This window comes from Rhinolophus sinicus, chromosome X (assembly GCF_036562045.2).
Source record: "Rhinolophus sinicus isolate RSC01 chromosome X, ASM3656204v1, whole genome shotgun sequence".
NCBI classification, from domain to species: Eukaryota; Metazoa; Chordata; class Mammalia; order Chiroptera; family Rhinolophidae; genus Rhinolophus; species Rhinolophus sinicus.
Genome location: NC_133768.1, coordinates 115,278,702 through 115,298,999, shown reverse-complemented (window position 1 = coordinate 115,298,999; position 20,298 = coordinate 115,278,702). Strand labels below are relative to the sequence as shown.

Below are 20,298 nucleotides of genomic sequence, written 5' to 3'. Positions count from 1 at the left end.
ATATTTGGCTAGGAAAAACAGAACAAAACAGCTCCCTCTCTCTTTCCTCCTTTCAAATCCCTCCCAGTGCGGTGCCCCCCAGACCCCTCACCCGCCAAAGCAGGAAGTTAGCCATTGGCTGGTCTTGGCTGGCTCCACAGTGCCCCTATGTGGCGTGCACCGGATCTGCATTCTGGATATAAGAAGAGTTAGGCCTAAGACCGTACTCACTTCTACCTGACTATAGATGAAGTAGGTGCCGTCCACCAGTACCTCCAGCTCCCCGCTGCGGGGATGTAGCTTAAACACCTTGGGGTTCATAGTGATGCGAGACCAGTCATTGAGCACTCCACCTGAAAGATCTCAGTATGAGAGAAGGGCAGTCACTCAGTACATGTCAGAATAATCTGGGCAACAGAAACAAAAACTTGCAAGCAGTACACACCCCCGCCCCTCTCCCAGTGCAACCTGGAGAGCCCAGGAGGCCAAGCTTCAAGAACAGTATTTGGAAGCTGAGAGAGTGTTCTGTTTGTAAAGCAGCTGCCAGGCTGGCCTCAGGCCCCTGGGGTCTGGAGTCTGTCTTCCTCTGTCTTTTGCTGACCCCTCCATCTGGAAGGGTCTTGAACCAACACCTTCTGGCTGGAATTCGGGGTGGGGAGTAAGAAGAGAGTGGGCACCCTGACCTATTTTCTGTGTTGTTCTGAGGCCTGCACAGGCAAACTTCCGACACTGAGTGGCAGGCTAGGTCTTATTATTCCATTTCACCAGCCACAACTCCTGAATCCCTCTCCTGTCTTATAGGTTCATGGATTTTCTCCTTCTCCTTAAGAGATTCCTGCCCTCCCACTCCTTTCTGCAAAGTCTCCCTGGGCCCCCAGGAAACCGCTTGGCCCAAGGAATTGTCTACCTGGAGAACCTTAGGCATCGGGGTGAGTCAGACTTCATGGCAGCCATAGCGCATGACCGCCAGTAATAAGGCCCCATTGGGGAGAAGAGTATTTATGAGAGGGAGGGATAGACTGCCAAGAAGCATCAGAACCAGCCAAGGGGGTGGCAAGAGTGTCTGGGAACTGAAGCAGCCCTGGCAAAGTATCTGTCTGTCCGCCACACCCCATTTGGGGTGGTGGGGCAGTCCTATTGCCTTGGCTAGACACTGGGACTGAGCATGTGAGGGTGGAGGAAGAAAAGTTTTCCTTTCCAGCCCGTGGAAATGGGGTGGTGCCTTCCCACCACTACAGCAGGGAGTAGAAGCCCATTGGGTCTTTCCCCCTTGGAACCATTCTTCACCCAAGAAATTACATTTCCAACATTCATCCTTGGCAAGTCTCAGGAGGCCTCCCTCTCTGAGGTGTGAGGAAACTGGCCTTCTGGAAAAGGCAGCCATCTTCCCTTGAGGTGATAAATAGATGGGTTAGGAGTTAGGAGGAGTCCTGCTTCAGGCCCTTTGAAACTGCTCTGCATGACGTCCTCCTACCCCTGACCCCTCACTTCTGCTCCTTGTAACTCCAGATCAGCATAGACGGGTTGGAACTTGTGATGTGGTAATGGGAGCAAAATCAGTTGCTTCTGGTACAGAATAAACACAGGCCACCCATCCAGATACCCAGACAAATCTATTTCCTGCCTGTCTCACTCCTTCCTGGACAGGTGGTGATCACGGCCCAGCCAAGGCCCTGGGGCCCAAGGCACCTGGTCCCAGCAGGACTGTTTAGGTTTTGGTGCCATTCTGTTCCTACTTATATTTCTGAGGCTATTCAGTCAGGCATACAGGTGGCAGTCCAGGATGCAGCCAAGGCCAGTCATTAAGGAAGCTTGGCCCAGCCAGTTCAGGATTGACTGGGCTATTCAAAGCTGTCCCCATGCAGCAGGTTTCTGAACCCTCATTTATTCTGTCTGCACTCACAGCCCTTCCCATCCCCTCCGAGCTCTGTAAACACCTGGCATCTTGGCTGGCTTGCTGCTTCTCAAGGTTCCTGGGGGTTCATGCATTTTAGGCTTTGTGTACCCTGGGGTCTGGACATTATTTCAAAGCACTGTTCTTTAATGAATGTTCATATCTCTTTGAGGAAAACACTAAAGCTAATCATTCAGTGGAGTGTACCCACACATCACTGCGGTAGCACAGTGCAGCGGAAAGAGTCAGACAGATAGGGTTTTGAATCCCAGCTGAAACCTTGGGCCAGTTCATTAACCTCTCTGAGCTTCAGTTTCTATCTCTGTAAGAAGGAGCTAATACCTACCTCATAGAGCTGTCACGAGGATCAAATAAAAGACAGCTACCAAAATGGTCACGGGGATGTCAAGTACAGTATGGGGAATATAGTCAATAATATCGTAATAACTACATATAGTGCCAGGTGGCAACTAGACTAATCGGGGGAATCACTGCATGATTATATAAATGTCTGACCAGTACGCTGTATACCTGACACTAATGTAAAATAATACTGAATGGCAACTGTAACTGCAAAACTAAATAAATAATTAAAAAGGAGGAGACATCATTATAAGTCTTTTATATAATAACTTGATAAACTGAAAACTACTTCTCCCCCTAAATAAAAATAAAATAAAAAGCAAAGAAAGCATGTTGAAAACTAAATACCACACAAATATAAGGCCGTGTGAGTTATTATGGTATTACCCAATCTCTCTGGGACTCTGGTTCCCCATCTTTTAAACGAAGGGATTACATTAAGTCAATGTTTCTTAACCTCCTTAAACATATTCCCCCTTTTTGTAGACACAAGGCATCACGTACTCCCTGAAACACTCCCTCCACCCATTTTCTGTGCAGACCCATCAGACAACAAGGATTGAAGTATATGTCGTTTTACCTTCTCTAATGTGTATTGTGAACATGTTGACCAAACTACACATCTCCTCATGGTGACGTGGAAATGACCTCCATCTGCCAAGAATTCCAGGTCTAGATGACATCTCAAGTCCCTTTCAACTCCTCATCAGTGTTTCTAATTACAATTTGGGTGTAGCAACCGGCCTTGGTGCAAGCAATTACCCAGGGCAGACAGCAGAGGGCAAAATGGAGTAGAGGCTGGGCCCTTAGTGCCAAGGGTACCTGGGGGCAGGCAGGAGCTAGGCCGGGTGACCCTGTGGACGCTCCCCTTAGAGACAAGCGACTCGGACTCTTACCATTCTTGACTTGAATTGCTGACCCTTGGCCCTGCAGATGCACCACAGCGGGCTGGGAGGACGAGAAGGACAGAGAGAGGCGTCACTAGGAGAAACGACCACCAGTTTCCATGTCTGCACCTGTGACTTCTTGTCTCCTTCCGTATCTCACTTCTGGTCCCTCTCCCCTGTCTGTAGGATGCTCGTGAGCACATTGCTACTAGACGGCAATATGATTTTGTAGCTCTGTCTCTTCCTAGTTATGTGATCTCAGCCGAATGTAGTGCCTCTGAGCCTCATTTCCCTACCCATAAAATGGGGATTATAAGAATCTCTGTCTGGCCTCTTTCACAGGGATATTTGAAGATCAAATGAGGTGATGGATACAAAATTGCCCTGCAAGCCATCCAGCACTGTGCAGCTGTGGAGATTTAACTGTGGCCACACAGCTGTAGAGAGGGAGGCTGAGATGAGACAAGGGAAGGCAGCAGAACCTGCCAATAGAGACAGATTAGGAAGCTCCAAGACGAGGGAGGAGCCCTTCAGGCCATTAAGGCTGGGCTTGGCCTGGAGCTGGTTGGCTGATTTTCAAGGACATACTCTTAAACTTTTAAGCTCCTGATCCCGGGGGGTCTGAGGGCAGTCTGAGTGTCGACAAGGTGTCTGGGTGGCTGGGGACTCAGAGGCCCAGGTGAGTAGGCCTGTCTGGCTGCTCATTTCAACTGACTACTGAGCTCGGATATGGTGACACTCTGTCTCCTGTGGAATGGGGAAAATGACCATAGCGAGATTCAGTTCCCTGAGCTAAAGGCAGGCCCTGGGGCAAAGCTTTTCTGTCTCTGAGAACCTCAGAACCTGCAGGGTATCCTCACAAATTTAACAGGCAGCAAACTCACAGGTGGCTCAGCCTGTGGCCTTCCCTCCTCCCCAGGAGAAGAGCCATTCCCAGCTAACCTGGTTTTCTCGAGTTCCAGCTTTATCAGCAGCGCCTGCAAAACAGGAGCGTCCGTCAGAGGGCATGCTTTCGCTACTTCCGTTTCCCCTCACCCAGGCAGCCACAGGCAGGGAGCCGGACTCCCTGCAGCCACGCCCCGGGGTGGGAGACACCCCTTCCTTCTCTGTTGTCCCTGACCGGCATCTTTAGTGGGCCTGGCACCCAGTACTGGCCTCTTGCCAATGCTGGCCCCAGACAAGTCCCACCGAGCGCCCATAGAGCCAGGTGAGAGGGCATTGCTGTCATTGTGTGGCCCTGGGATGATGTTGTTTGCTTCTTTAGCCTTTTGCTCCCTTTCTATTAATTTTCTTCATAGAGTGCATTGTCATTTGTAAGTGTCTTGCTTCTTTAATCGTCTCTCTCCTCCTCTAGGACATAAACTCCACAAGAACAAGGACCACTTAGTAATACCGCTCTTAAATGGAGAAAGTGCTCAATTAATATTTGTGGAAACTGAGTAAAAAAACTCCCCAACTGCATTTCTTGTGGGCACAGTAATATTGATTAGCTGTGTGTGAACTGTGAGTCAAAGAATCTGAGTCCTGTTACAGAATTCTTGGACCCAGAGAAATCAGCTGTAAGGAGTCCATTTCTTTAAAGCCCCAAGATACAAGAGGGGAGCAGGAGAGGGACATAACAACTGACCTCAGCCCAGGCAGTCTGACTCCTGTGAAGTCCAGTTAGTCACGTTAGGATCTTCATCTCTACCTCTTGGATGCCCTTCTGGGCACAAAGGGAAAGATGCAAAGAGATTGAATGCCATTCAAATGGGCAATGTGGTGAGGCAAGGAGCCCTTGGTTCCTTGACGGGATGGTCTTGGTGCCTGGATTGCTTCTTTCATAGCCTAAGTGCCTCGTAAGTCTTTAACTCCCTGGCCATCAGCGACTACTTGTCTACCTCTATGAGGAGGGCGCTTTAGAGTTCATGGGACGAGACTGTTGTTTCCAAGTAAACATCAGCTTGTGGAGCAGAGCCAATCCATCTCCTACCAGAACTCCAGCAATCCCTTAGGGCCTCTGTGTCAGACTCATATGAATTTACTGGCCCATTCCAGAGAAACCTAGAGGAAGGGACGGCTTGAGATGGAAGGGTTGAGCAGGTCAGGCCCTACTGGCTTGTTTAATCCCTAGCTCTACACTGAGCCAGGAGACCTGCATTTCCTACAGCACACCAATGCCACCAGCACCATTTGAAACTGCTCCCAGGATCTCCCAGCCATGCTCTATTAAAGTACTGGGAAGAAGCCTGAGGGGTGGAGAAACAGGAGCTCACCAGAAGGTCCCTGGATGCCAGGGGGTCCTTGAGGACCAGGAGGACCTGGAGGGCCGGGTGGTCCCATAACAGTTGTTCCTGGAATTCCAGGAATTCCTGGAATCCCTGGGGGTCCCTGAGGTCCTGGGGGTCCTGGAGGTCCTGGGGGACCATTGGGCCCAGGAGGTCCTGCTTTCTTTCCTGGAAGACAAGATTCAATGTTATATTTGCAGTTATTGACTCACAATGTACTGTCAAGAGTTCTGCAGACTTCTAATGACAAAGTCAGCCCTCTGGGAGTTGTGGCTGCTGAAGAGGTGACACCTTTATCGTCTGTCTCTCTGTCTCTGTCTCTCCCCCCCCATGCCCTTTCATGAATAATCATTTACAGAGCTGAGTTTGAATATATAGAAATAAATGGCCGTCAAGTTGCTTAGTCTAGTGGGAGAACAGACAAAGTCACAGTAAAGTAGAAAAGCTACCTGAATGGACAAATGTTGAAGAGATCACGTCAGGGGAGGCTTAAAACAGGAGGGTACATTGCATCTGAGTCCAAAGGATGTGAATCACCAAGTGGGCCAGACCTACGGGTCACTTCTTAGAACTGAGAGCTGGGCTTTCATGTTTACTTCCCAGTTCAGTTGACTTGATGCAGATGAGACGAGGAAGCTAGGAGGACAGCCTGCCCTTACAGATAACATCAGCTCCGGGAAGGTTTCCTATAGGAGCTGCGGCGATGGAGGTGCTGCTAGCTGGGGATGAGGGACGGATAGGAGTTTGGGCTGTGAGGGGGGCGTGGAGAGAGGGGGTGAGGAGAAGTGGAGTAGAAAGAAGTGATGAGGAGGCAGCAGACAGGTTTTGCTCTCTCAGCTGACATCTCTAAACCCCATTTGTTCCAATGTGTATCATCCTCACTGTTAGGAAGTTCTTCTGTATATTTAACGGAAATCCTTTCTGTGGCAGTTTAAGCTCTTGTTCGATTCTTCGTGTAGATAGAGAAGAAGAGTTATCATCATACACATAATAACCTATGAGCTCAAAGACATTAAGTCACTTATCAACCCCCATTTGTATAGGCTAAATAATCCAGCTTCCCAGAGTCTTTCCTCAGAGTCCCAGCAAATCCCCCTTTCAGAACAGTCTTGGCCCCGTTCCATATTCCAGTCCTTCCAACATTCCCGCCAGGATGTACTTATGCTAACTGAGTCTTCAATCCAAATCTCTAGCTCCTTCTGTTGACTTCCTCTGCTCCTTGCAGCCCAATTCAAGCACTGCAGATGGTCAACAGGTGGTGGTCTCCTTCCTTTCTTCCTTCACCACTTTCTCACAATTTTGTGCAAGTCCCAGGAATGGAAGCCTTGTATCAGACTCCATCACCGTGTCTTGTCGTACTTTCTTAGTTTTAAATATAACTCTCCCAAGTCTCACTTACATACCTCCTTACTGACTCCAACTCCCTGCTCCCCAGACTCTCAGGCAGGAGAATCCTATCCTATCCAGGTCCCCCTTGAAGAATAATTCTGCATGTTCGAAAACCCAATCCCCATGGCAACGTTGCTCAAAAGGCCAGTTGTCCACATCTAAGCACATCTGCATTTGGAATGAAACAAGGGGTCATTGTGGGGCCCTGTCTCCAGGGAAGAAAGGAATGAAGGCACAGAGAGCCACTCCCGGGGTGTCCCTGTAGCCTTAAGGGCCTAGAGGCAGGAGCTTTAGCATTTTCCCTGAACTTAGCAACAAAGACTGGATCTGCCCAGTTTCTAGATCTAGCCAATTTCAAGATGCTGAATGGGAAAGCCATCTCCCTTCAGATTTGGGTAGCTTCCAAGTCAGGCTTATTCGGCGCCCAAGTTTCAATTCCAGCCAGCGTAGTGTAAAGGACACGGAATCTGTAGTCAAGAGATAAGGCTATTAGCCCCAATTCTGCCATGGACACATTTTGGGCAAATCCCTTCCTCTCCCTGAGTCTTAGTTTCTCCATCGGTGAAATAAGGAGCTTGGCCTCAATGATTTCTGTTTCCTCCCAAGACTGAGCTTCCGTGAGGAGAAATGACTTACCCCTGGCAGTCAGGAAACTTCCCTAGCCTGGGTATAAGGCTTGCTTCTCCCATATTGTTCTCTGGGCAGCGTAGACACAGAGGCTGGTGCATATCAGGTTGGGCTATATCCCAGCTTTTCTAGCCTAACACTGATTTTCGAGCAAGAGGGCGTTCTGTGGGTAGTACAAACTTCAGTGTCAAGAGTGAATCTCCTGTGATTGGTAATGTAATTTTGGAAGAATTACAGCCAGAAACTCCAGTCAAAGAGAATAATGGTTGCAGTGCAAATAGAGAATGTTCACTTATGAAATTATTAGAAGGCATTTGGGAAAAAGCTCTTGCTGTGATCTAGTTCTGCAGCTGGGCGTCTCTGCTCCTCTGCACACAGGTTGGAGCACGTGTGCTTCTCATACTTGTGGAAAGTTGGCCCAGAGAGGAGCACGACCCCTGCACTGAGAAGATGACTTTAGAAGATCGAATTCTTTCTCCGATTTCCTTACTTTAACAGAGCACTTCGTGACACAAAAGCCCAGAGACTTTTGTACTTAGAAAGTTACCCTTTGTAGTCTTAGATAAAAGAATGTATACATCTTTTCAAAGCTAACCTTCATGAAAGGGTATTTTGCTAACCTTTTAGCGAAGTCCAAACTGTTGAAAGAACAATGAAAAGTGAGTGAATGAGAGAGAGTGAGAGAGCGAGAGAGAGACAGAGAGAGAGAGAGAGAGGAAATTCCATTAAAGAATGGAAATTAAATGAACAACTCAATTCACCTCTTCAGGCATGTGCCTATTCACTATGTCCGAGGAAATCTATATTAGATGGCTTCTAAATCACTTTCAGCCAAAGTAAATGTTTAAGGCTTATGTGCATTCTCCCCTCAGTAATGGCCCTTATACAGGGTAGCAGTGCCGGGCAGTGATCTGAGTCCTTCCCAGAGGCACTGAAATCTGAGTTTTAATTCCAGAGCTTCTAGCCTAGACAATTGCCTTCTGTTGCCTCTGGCGAGTGTGTTCTCTCGGTGCTCGCCCACTGGGGCCTTCCGCCACCCACATGCCCCATCCTCTAGTAAATCACTAGCTTACTGGCTGTTCCTCAAGCATGCCATGTTCTTTCATACGTCTGAGAGATTTGAGATGCTATTCCCTTTGCTGGAATGTCCTTCCCTCTCTTTTCCCCTCATCCTTCAAAGTCTGGCTCAAATATTGTTTTCTCTGAGATGGGGTCCCTCACTCCCCCAAGGAGAACTACTTGTTCCTTCTCTGTGTGCTCCCACAGCACGTTGTTCACGCTTCTATGATGGTATGTTTTACACTGTACTGTAATTACTTATGTGTACTTCCACGACTCTGACTACACTGGGAGATTTTTGAGGGAAGGAACTGTTTTTCTTCATGTCTGTATCTCTACTCCTCACAAATATAAGATGCTTATTCACTGTCTAGTGAACAACTGAGTGGGGGAAGAAAAAAACCAAAACTAAATTTGGAGCCATAATTAAAAAGTGCTCTCAAGTCTACTTATTAAAAAGAGAAGTCATCCGGGACTTGTATTAAGAGCAGAGAGTATCCTTGTCCAAGCAAGGGGAGCATTCTAGCTTTGTTATAATTTCTGTCTTAAAGGGATGTGTGACAAGAGTTACAAACAACATCATTGAAAGTCAAATTTACTTTCTTAAAAGACAATATCTTGAATGCCCAGGCTCCACAGAGAAAGGTTTCCTCACTGACTCTGGCTCAGGTCTGCAGGAGGCTAGGCCACTCCTCAGCTTCTTCAGCACAGGGATGCAGCTTTCCACAGGGTACATGGCACATCAAGCCACCAAAGTCCCCTCGTGCTCAGACAAGAGGCCGGCAGCAGCTGAAGCCAGTCTTTTGGGCATAGTTTGGGTTGATAATCCATTCTATAAAGCTCCAGAAATCTTAATAGATGGAATAATTTCATTTAAAGCATTCTAGTGAAAAATCAGTAATTTCAGTCTATTTTTCCTCCCAGCTCAGAACACAAACAAATAGGTACTTAGAGTTGGTTTAGCAGTTGGTTCTGTAATCCTAAGGAGGGGCCCCTTTTGCCTGGTCCTGTCTTTGGGAAACTGTGCTGTCTTCGGGTTGTCCTCAGGTAAGCACTTGTACAAGCTCTTGGGCCAGTCCTGTGGCCAGACTTACTGACCCAACGAAGGCACAATGGATCCACTCAACTAGAGCTTCTTTGAAAAGACTAAAAGATCAGGGTATTACTCTAGCGTAGTTTTTCTATTGCAGAGAACATGATATTGAAACCCCAAAGCAAGAAATACCTTGCCTGATTAGCTTAGAAATAGGATAGGGATAGCTTTTAGGCCAAGAATTAGGGTACTGACTTCTCTCAGGAGGTAGTATCCCTAATCCCTACAAGCTGTCTCCCGACTTCATTCATACACGATCGCTGATTTGATAAAGGAGGGGGAAAAAGGAGAAAGGAGAGGGAAGGGGGAAAGAGCAACAAAGAATAAAGGAAAGATATGTAAGCTGAATTGTATGGAAGAGGGAGCCAGAAAGAAAAACGAAACCAACTTTCATATGTTGCCATAGAAGCAATTCTATCATTCATGTATCATCATTGAGAAATGATCTCTATTTCTTGTTCTTTGGAAGCTACAATACTCAAGAAGATCCCATGCGATTGACTAACATAATAGACAACCATCACTGAAAGACTGTAATATAAAAATCCTACTCCCTGGATTTTTTTCTTCTAATTTTAGAAAAGACGTGACATGACAGCAATTTTATAAAATCAGGAGCTTAACTTACCCTTTTTCTTATTTTTAACTGGACCTGTTACAAAAAGAAAAAGGAAAATTAATGCACTGGAAATGAACAGAAAGTTCAAGACAGTCCCAGGAGGAACCCCAAGACGCTGCAAATTTGAGGGAGCATCACGCCAAGGACTAGGTAATTGGCAAGCTACCTCCCAACTATCAAACTTCCCCAGTCTGTTTCTGACTGTTTTCTGACCGCTGCAACAAGGAAGTTGCAAGGAAGATGCTTTCTAAGGGAGAAAAAAAATCTTTCAGGCGCAGTCTTTGGAGTGAGGGAATGGGTGCTACTCCATAGAGCAGGAATGTCCAGAAATGCAGAACTCAACCTTAGGGTGGCATTCCCATCAGTCTGCGAGTCCTGAGAATGAAGAGTCATGCATTCGGGTGAGGAACTGATATGAAGCTGGAAGGAAAAAAGGGTCATTTTCATGTAAGGCGCAGAGCAGCGAGAATTTACTTTTCAGTCATTTCCTTATTGTGATTGAAGTAGTTAGTTATTAAAACAGTGCAACCATACTACTCGTATATTCATATGGGGGCCACATGCACTCTCACTGTAATTTACCAAGAGTTAATGGACACTTTAAAAGAAGTGTCAACAGTTTTATCAGCAATGAAATCACAAGCATTTTCTTGGAAATTACTTCCAAAGGAAACGATTCTAATCAATTGAGGGCACTCAGAAAATCCAGGGCTTTTCTCATATAGTTGGGTGACAACCACTACCCAGACATACACAGTCTACGTGTTTCCCTCCTGGGGACTCAATTCTCTTCATTTTGTAGGTGTATTTGACTTTCTTTAGATACAGGTATTTAAAATCTGTTCCACACCCCCACGAGGACACTATTGGACAGCATTAAGCCACTGAACTCACAGAAAGAATACCAAGCGTTTGTATATTGTTTTATAGTTTATGAAACCTATTTCCATTTATCATCTCATTTTATCCTTGCAACGAGCCTGGAATGATTTTTACCTAGAAGAGCAGGCTGTCTCAGAGGTTCTATCTGAGCAGGCTCGATTAGAAGTCAGTCAAGTCTCTAACCTACAGGGCTGACAAGTGTGGCCAGCCGAGCTGACACAGGTCCTTTGAAAATAGGAAATCCTTTGGATTCTTTCTTTGTTGTCCATCCTTTATGTTTTTAACAGCATTGAGAAATTCCTGAGGCTGTGCATGGAGGTTCTGGCAAGGAAGCACAGCTATACACATACTACTAAGAGGCAGCAACTACACCGGGGAAGGACCACCTCATTGAATAGGAAAGTTATTTGGGGGAGAAGTTACACAGAAGGCCCAGCCCATCGGCCAGTGACCAGCCATCAGCCAGCCAGCTCAGCCTGGGAAAGCACCGGGTGACAGCCATTGCGGCCACAATGCCCTCCCAGACAAGTTGTACCAAGTTGCTGACCATTTCAGCTGGTGAAAGGGTTAGCACTGTCACATGAGATTTCAAAGCAGGCTTTGAGGACATCAGACCATCAGCAAGCACCCAGGTGTTAACCAGGAGGCCTATGGAAGGTTGCACAGTAAATAAGGAAACACAACTCCATCGTCAAAGAACTTGCAGTTGGATAGGAATATACTAAAGAGGGGAGACTTAAGGAATTATACTGGCTAGCTGAGGAAAACCAACTTCCTGCAGGAAGTTTCACCTATATGTACAAGTGCAAAGAGGGAAAGGGAAGTTTAAAAATCTCTAACTTCTGTTATCTTTCTACCAGAAATACCTATTCATTATACAAACACAAATGTACGCATAAAAAAAGGGGAGCAAAAAGGAAAAAAAATAGCTTATTAAACTACACACAAATGACCACTATTAACATTTTTATGCACATCGAGACATTTTCTATGCATATAAATATGTGTTTTTACAAAATGTACTGTTTTAATAACAACTTTAATTACAATCAAATAAAAATGCCTGATAACTTTTTTATGCCAATGACTGCACTTCTACATTATTTGTTAGTATGGATGTACCAGGTAACTATATTCTTCTAGTTGTTTTACAGTTTTGTTTTTTAATTTAAATCTTTAATTAATCTGGTGTAGTATATCGTGTGAGGTAAGCTGTTAACTACAAATTTTATTTTTATTTTCCAAAATGACCATGATATGAAGAGTGCGAGAGCAATAGGGGCTCAAAGCCAGTCCTTTTTTCCACTTCATCTTGTGTCACAAAAGGGCTCTCAGAGAGCTTCTACTCAGTGGACAATGCATTATCCCTTGGGACAAAAGTGAGGATGAAAAAGTATGTAAAAGATCGTCATCAGATGATCACATTTCCCACAAATGCTAGTGAATACACCATCTGAGCAGTAGAGGACTTCCTTTTGTTCTAATATAGCTCAACATGGCCAGTAAATAACTCTGATGAGTTTCAACATGAATCTCTAAGTCCTGGCCCTATAACCGCCATACCCATTTCTTTCCCTTGAGGCCATTGTAGTTTTCCAGCTTCTAGAGAGAAAATGCCAGGGAACTAGAACTATTCCATACTATACATGAGCATCTTGAACCAGAGCAAAAGCAGTATCCTCTGCTGAGTTCTATGATCTTTCAGAGTTATTGACTTATTTTCTCTATATGATTCAGAACCTGTCTCATACCTACTCGGAGCACTACCATTGTCACATGCCTGTTTCCATAGTAACAGGCTACATTTCTATACCATTTTCCAATTCCCTCTGTTTGCAACCATCATGCTTTCTGTAGGCCAAAAGCACAAATGCATTAGAGCAAGACAGACAGCTGTGCAGTCCCTGGGACTGCTTTGAAAGGAGGAAAATTGAGATCTGACAGGTTGGATCAATATGGACAGGCAGTTTTCTATCTGACATTAAGAAAAGGGGGTCTCATAACAGCATCAGGGCTAGCCAGATTCTGGTCCTGACTCAACCACAAACTGACCATAGGACAAATTATCCTTTTCTTCTGATTCTTCCTCTTCTAAATTGGGGAACACTTTGTATATGTTGTCTGTTTTCAAGGCCTAGGGTTCTGATGAAGATAGATGAAATAATAATTAAAGCTAACATTGAGTGAATAGATATGAGCCCTGCACTTTGCTAGTTAAATATCTATCTCATTTAGGTCTTAGAACAATCCAGCAAAGTAGAGATTGTTATGCTTATTTTATAGATGAAGAGATGGATTAAATAAATTGCACTAGGTCACACAGCCCATAGGTATTTTAAGGTAAGCTGAAACGTCAGAAAGATGCATGTTATTCTAGATGTGTTTTGAAAATGTCAAAATAAATGTATATACTTCCAGTTTGTGGCTTGACATGTCAAGAGCTTGGAAGTTGTCACTCCCATACTCACAAGAAGAAAAAAGCTGAATAAACTTACAGTCAACTCTTAGGTTCGTCAGAGAATTGAATTCACAAGGCAAACCACTGTTCTGAATGATGAAGAGACAGACAGGTGGATAAAGAGAATCCCAGATTACGGGGAATAGAAGTCTGCAGGTAAAGCCAGTATCAGTAAGAACACTTTAAAAATGTAATGGAAAGATTGCTAGAGGCTCAGTGTAGACTAGCTTAAGAGCTAAAAACCCAAAGAGGGTCCAGTCTTATAGGGGCCCCCACATTTTCACAAATTTTACCTTTAAGAGCCCTACCAAGTTCTTACTGTGACGACTGGAGAAAAATTCCCTTGTATTTCTGGCAAGGGGAGAGGAACAACAGCTATTTTGCAATATACCCAGACCTCTCTACTCTCGTTAACAAGGTCTGCCCTCAAAGAAAACTATTTTTTCAGAGCCTGACTTGGGTTTTCCCAGAGCATAACTGACCCGGGGGACAGGAAATACCTGATATCAGGTAAAGGATTGATACCTAATCCTAGGACCACCGAACACTTCCTCTCCCCTCACACTTTAGCACCACTTGAACAGGGCTCCTGTGTAATAACGGGATGACAGCTAAGAACACTGCAAGTCTCACATTCGACTTAAGGAGTCTCTAGAGACACCCAAAGACAATAAGAGGAGACTGAAACAAGAACAATAGAAGACATTTTAGCATCTGACACCACAGCTACAGCAAACAGTAAACACAAACTCCTACTAGTAAGATAACTATAAAACCTTATACTATAGGCCTATGTATCTCAGTTACTTTTATCCAGTACATCATGTCTGACTTTCAGCCAAAAAGTCTAAGGCATGCTAAAAGGCAAATATATATATATATATATATATATATATATATATATATATATATATATATATATATATGCTGAAGAGGCCAACCAAGCATTAGAACCAGACTCAGATATGGTAGAGATTCTGGAGATCACACCTGGAATTTAAAATAGCTATAATTAATATGCTAAGGGAAAAACTGGACAACATGCAAAAACAGGTGGGTAATATAAGCAGAGAGATAAAACTCAAAGAATCAAAAGGAAACGCTAACCCACATAAATGTAGTCACTTGATCTTTGACAAAAAGCAAAGGATACAATGGGACAAAGATAGTCTTTTCAACAAATGGTACTGGAACAACTAGACATCCAGGTTAAAAAAAAAATGAGTCTAGGCACAAATATTATGCTATCCACAAAATTAACTCAAAATGGATCACAGACCTAAATGTAAAATACAAAACAATAAAACTCCTAGAAGATAACATAAGAAAAAACATAGATGACCTTTGGTATGACAATGACTTTAGATCCATGAAAGAAATAATTTATGAGCTGGACTTCATTAAAATTAAAAACTTCGCCTTTGCAAAAGGCAATATCAAGAGAATGAGACATCTGGCACATCTGATAAAGGACTGTTATCCAAAACATGCACAGAACTCTTAAATCTTCACAATAAGAAAACAATGCAATTAAAAATGGCTGAAGACCCTAACAGACATCTTACCAAAGAAGATATACAGATGGCAAGCAATCATGAAAAGATGCTCCACATCGTATGTCATTAGGGAAATATTAATACAAATTAAAAGAATAATGATGTACCACTATACACCTATTAGAAGAGCCAAAATCTAGAACACTGACACCACCAAATGCTGTTGAGGATATGGAGCAGCAACTCTCATTCATTGCTGGTAAGAATGTAAAATGGTACAGCTACTTTGGGAGACAGTACCGTGCTTCCCTAAAAATAAGACCTAGCCAGACAATCAGCTCTAATGCGTCTTTTGGAGCAAAAATTAATATAAGACCTGGTTTTATTTTACTATAATATAAGACCAGGTCTTAATATAATGTAATGTAATGTAATGTAATGTAATGTAATGTAATGTAATGTAATATAATATAATATTATATAGAATGTAATATAATATAATATAATATAATATAATATAATATAATATAATACTGGGTCTTATATTAATTTTGCTCCAAAAGATGCATTGGAGCTGATTTTCTGGCTAGGTCTTATTTTTGGGGAAACAGGGTACTTATGGAAACATACTCTTACCACACAATTCAGTAGTTAATGCTCTTTGGTATTTACCCAAAGAAGGTGTCCACAAAAAAACTAACATATGGGTGTTTATATCAGCTTTATTCATGGTTGTCAAGACTTGGAAGCAACCAAGATGTCCTCCAGTAGGTAAATGGATAAAGAAAGCATGGTGCATTCAGACAATGGCATATTCTTCAACACTAAAAAGAAATGAGCTATTAAGCCATGAAAAGACATGAAAGAAACTTAGATGCATATGACTAAATGAAAGATGCCAATCTGAAAAGGCTACATACTATATGATTCCAACTATATGACATTCTAGAGAAGGTAAAACAATGGAGACACTGAAAGGATCAGTGGTTGCTAGGGGTTGGGGGCTGAGGGATAAATAGGTGGAGCACAGTATTTTTAGGTCGGTGTAGATATTATCTATAATACTGTAATGAGGGATACATGTCATTATACATTTTCACAAACCCATAGAACATACAACACCAAGAGTGGACTGTAATGTAAACTGTCAACTCTGGGTGAACTCTGGGTGGCAATGTAGATTCATCAAGTGTAACAAATATACCACTCTAGTGAGGGATGTTGATAGTGGGGGAAGGCTTTGCATGTGTGGAAGCAGGGTATATAGGGGAAATCTCTTGACCTTCCTCTCAATTTTTCTGTGAAAATAAAACTGGTCTATAAAATAAAGACAGAAATATAAAGAAAATGCTTAAAAAAAAACACCTCACACAAACTAAGAGCTGGTTCTTTGAAAAGACAAATAAAATTGACAAACCTATAGTTAGACTCACCAAGAAAAAGAGAGGACTCAAATAAATAAAACCAGAAACGAAAGGGGAGATGTTATAACTGACAACACAGAAATACAAAGGATCATAAGAGACAACTATGAACAATTATTCACCAACAAATTGAACAACCAAGAGGAAATGGATTATTTCCTAGAAAATACAACTTACCATGACTGAATCATGATGAAATATAAAATCTGAACAGGCCAATTACTAGTAAGAAGATTGAATCGGTAATCAAAAACTTCCCAACAAACAAAAGTGTGGGACAGACGGTTTCACTGGTTAATTCTACCCAACATTCAAAGGAGAATTAATACCAATTCTCAAATTCTTCTAAAAAATACAAGAGAAGAAAACTCTTGCAAACTCATTTTATGAGGCCAGCATTACTCTGATACAAAAACCAGACAAGGATCTCTCTCTCTCTCTGTCTCTCTGTCTCTCTGTCTCTGTTTTTTTTTCTCTCTCTCTAACAGACACACACACACACACACACACACACCATGCAGACCATTATCCTTAGTGAACTTACAACAAAAATCCTCAACAAAATATTAGTAAACTGAATTCAACAATACATTAAAAGGCTCATACACCATAATCAAGTGGGATTTATTCCAGGGAGCAAGAATGGTTTGACATCTGCAAATGTCAACGTGATACACCATATTAACAAAATGAAGGATAAAAATGTAATCATCTCAATAGATGCAGAAGAAGCATTTGACAAAATTCACCATCCGTTTCTGATAAAAACTCTCAAGAAAGAGGGCATAGAGGGAATGTACCTCAACATAATCAAGTCGATATATGACAAGCCCACAGCTAAAATCATACTCAAAGGTGAAAAGCTGAAAGCTTTTCCTTTAAGATTAGGAAGAAGACAAGTATGTCCACTCTTCCTGCTTTTGTTCAACATAATATTGGAAGTCCTAGTCAGAGCATTTAGGCAAGAAAATAAATAAAAGGCACCCAAATTGCAAAGGAAGAAGTAAAACTGTCACTATTTGCAGACCACATAATACTGTATACAGAAAACCCTAAGGACTTCACCAAAAAACTGCAAGAAATAATAAACAAATTCAGTAAAGTTGCAGGATACAAAATAAATACACAAAAATCTGTTGCATTTCAATAAATGAATAATGAACTATGAGAAAGAAAAGTTAAGAAAATGAAGCAAATAGAACACCTAGTTACCTCAATCCCAACAGGCCTTCTCCAAGGCACATTGTATTGAAGCTGTCTAAAATCAACGACAAAGAAAGAATCCTCAAGGCAGCCAGGGAAAAGAAGACGGTAACATACAAAGGAAAGCCCATTAGATTATCATCAGATTTTTCAGCAGAAACTCTACAAGCCAGGAGGGAGTGGAACCAAATATTCAAACTATTAAAAGAGAGAAATCATGAGCCAAGAATAATATATCCAGCAAAGATATCCTTTAGATATGAAGGAGGAATAAAGACCTTTCCAGACATACAGAAGCTGAGGGAATTTTCTAATACACGACCTGCACTACAAGAAATACTAAAGGAGGCTATTCGACCACCATCAACAGGGACAATTTGTGGCAACCAAAACTCAAAAAGGGGAGAGTAAAGGCCTGAACCGGAATATGGGAATGGAGAAAGTAAGCGTGCTGAAGAAAATGGAATACTCTAAATATCAAACTTTCTTTTACATAAACTTAAGGGTAACCACTCAAAATAAATCCAGAATTGAAATATATACTGAAATAAAAGAAGAAACAGAGGAAACATCATAGAATACCACCACACAGAAATAATAGACAACAACAAAAAGGCAAAGAAACAATGGAGACACAGCCTTACCAGAAAACTAAAGATAGAATGACAGGAAATCCTCACATATCAATAATCACCCTAAATGTAAATGGACTGAACTCACCAATAAAAAGGCACAGAGTAGCAGATTGGATCAAAAAACTAAACCCAACAATATGCTGTCTCCAAGAGACACATCTCAGCTACAAGGACAAGCATAGACTCAAAGTGAAAGGGTGGAAATTGACACTCCAAGCAAATGGTACCCAGAGAAAATCAGGTGTAGCCATAATGATATCAGATGAAACAGACTTCAAGGTGAAAAAGATAACAAGAGACAAAGATGGACATTTCATAATGGTGAAGGGGACTGTACAACAAGAAGACATAACAGTCATCAATATTTATGCCCCCAATCAGGGAGCACCGAAATACACCAAGCAACTACTAACAGAACTAAAGGGAGAAATTGACCAAAACACAATTATACTAGGGGACTTAAATACATCATTGACAGCTATGGATAGATCATCCAAACAGAAAATAAATAACGAAATAGTAGCCCTAAATGACACATTAGATGAAATGGACATAATTGACATTTATAGAGCACTTCATCCTAAAACATCAGACTATACATTCTTTTCTAGTGTACATGGAACATTCTCAAGGATAGACCATATATTGGGACATAAAATCAGTCTCAACAAATTTAAGAAGATTGAAATCATACCATGCATATTCTCTGATCACAAGGCTTTGAAATTGGATATCAACTGTAAAAACCAAGCGGGAAAAAACACAAATACATGGAGATTAAACAACATACTTTTAAAGAAGGACTGGGTCAAAGAAGAAATTAGAGGAGAGATCAAAAGATACATAGAAACAAATGACAATGAAAATACATCCTACCAAAATTTCTGGGATGCAGCGAAAGCAGTTTTAAGAGGGAAATTTATCTCATTACAGGCCTATCTCAAGAAACAAGAAAACTCCCAAATAAATAACCTCATGTTACACCTTAAAGAACTAGAAAAAGAAGAACAAGTAAAACCCAAGGTCAGCAGAAGAAAGGAAATAATAAAAATTAAAGCAGAAATAAATGAAATAGAGAACAAAAAGACAATAGAAAAAATTAATGTGACAAAGAGCTGGTTCTTTGAAAAGATTAACAAAATTGACAAACCCTTGGCTAGACTTACTAAGATAAAAGAGAAGACACTGATTAACAAAATCAGAAACGTAAAAGGGAAGTTATCACGGACACCACAGAAATACAAAGGATCATCCAAGAATACTATGAAGGACTATATGCCACCAAATTCAACAACCTAGAAGAAATGGACAAGTTCTTAGAAACATATAGCCTTCAAGGCTGAACCATGAAGAACTGGAAAATCTAAACAGACCGATCACCAATGTGAAATTGAATCAGTCATCCAAAACCTTCCCAAAAGCAAAAGTCCGGGACCAGATGGCTTCACTAGTGAATTCTACCAAACCTTCAAAGAGGATCTAATACCAATTCTGCACAAACTCTTCCAAAAATTGAAGAAGAGACAGTACTCCCTAACTCATTTTATGAGGCCAACATTACCCTGATACCAAAACCTGGTAAGGACAGCACAAAAAAGAAAACTACAGACCAATATCTCTAATGAATACCGATGCAAAAATCCTAAATAAAATTCTAGCAAATCGAATACAACAATGCATTAAAAAGATTATTCATCACGACCAAGTGGGGTTCATCCCGGGGCACAAGGATGGTTCAACATCCAAATCCATCAATGTGATACATCACATAAACAAAATAAAGGACAAAAATCATATGATTATATCAATTGATGCAGAAAAAGCATTTGACAAGATACAACATCCATTTATGATTAAAACACTTAATAAAATGGGTATAGAAGGAAAATACCTTAACATAATAAAGGCCATATATGACAAGCCCTCTGCTAATCTCATAATTAATGGAGAAAAGCTGAAGCCCTTTGCTCTACGTTCAGGAACACGACAGGGATGTCCCCTATCACCTCTGCTTTTCAACATA

The 20,298-nt window shown here is 42.2% G+C and overlaps 1 protein-coding gene across 6 annotated transcripts in view; it reads right to left on the bottom strand.

Annotated features, from left to right (window-relative positions):
* EDA (ectodysplasin A) overlaps positions 1-20,298 on the bottom strand; it is a 288,904-nt gene that overhangs the window by 5,291 nt on the left and 263,315 nt on the right. The window contains exons 3-7 of one of the 6 annotated variants that reach the window (XM_019747910.2): positions 10,187-10,210; positions 5,379-5,558; positions 4,066-4,100; positions 3,133-3,184; positions 211-341 (exon numbers count right to left, since the gene is read on the bottom strand). In XM_019747910.2, coding sequence (XP_019603469.1) covers positions 211-341; positions 3,133-3,184; positions 4,066-4,100; positions 5,379-5,558; positions 10,187-10,210 — 422 coding nt within the window. The remainder of the gene's footprint in view (positions 1-210; positions 342-3,132; positions 3,185-4,065; positions 4,101-5,378; positions 5,559-10,186; positions 10,211-20,298) is intronic. The other 5 variants (XM_019747911.2, XM_074323702.1, XM_019747912.2 and 2 more) reach the window with 5 other exon arrangements.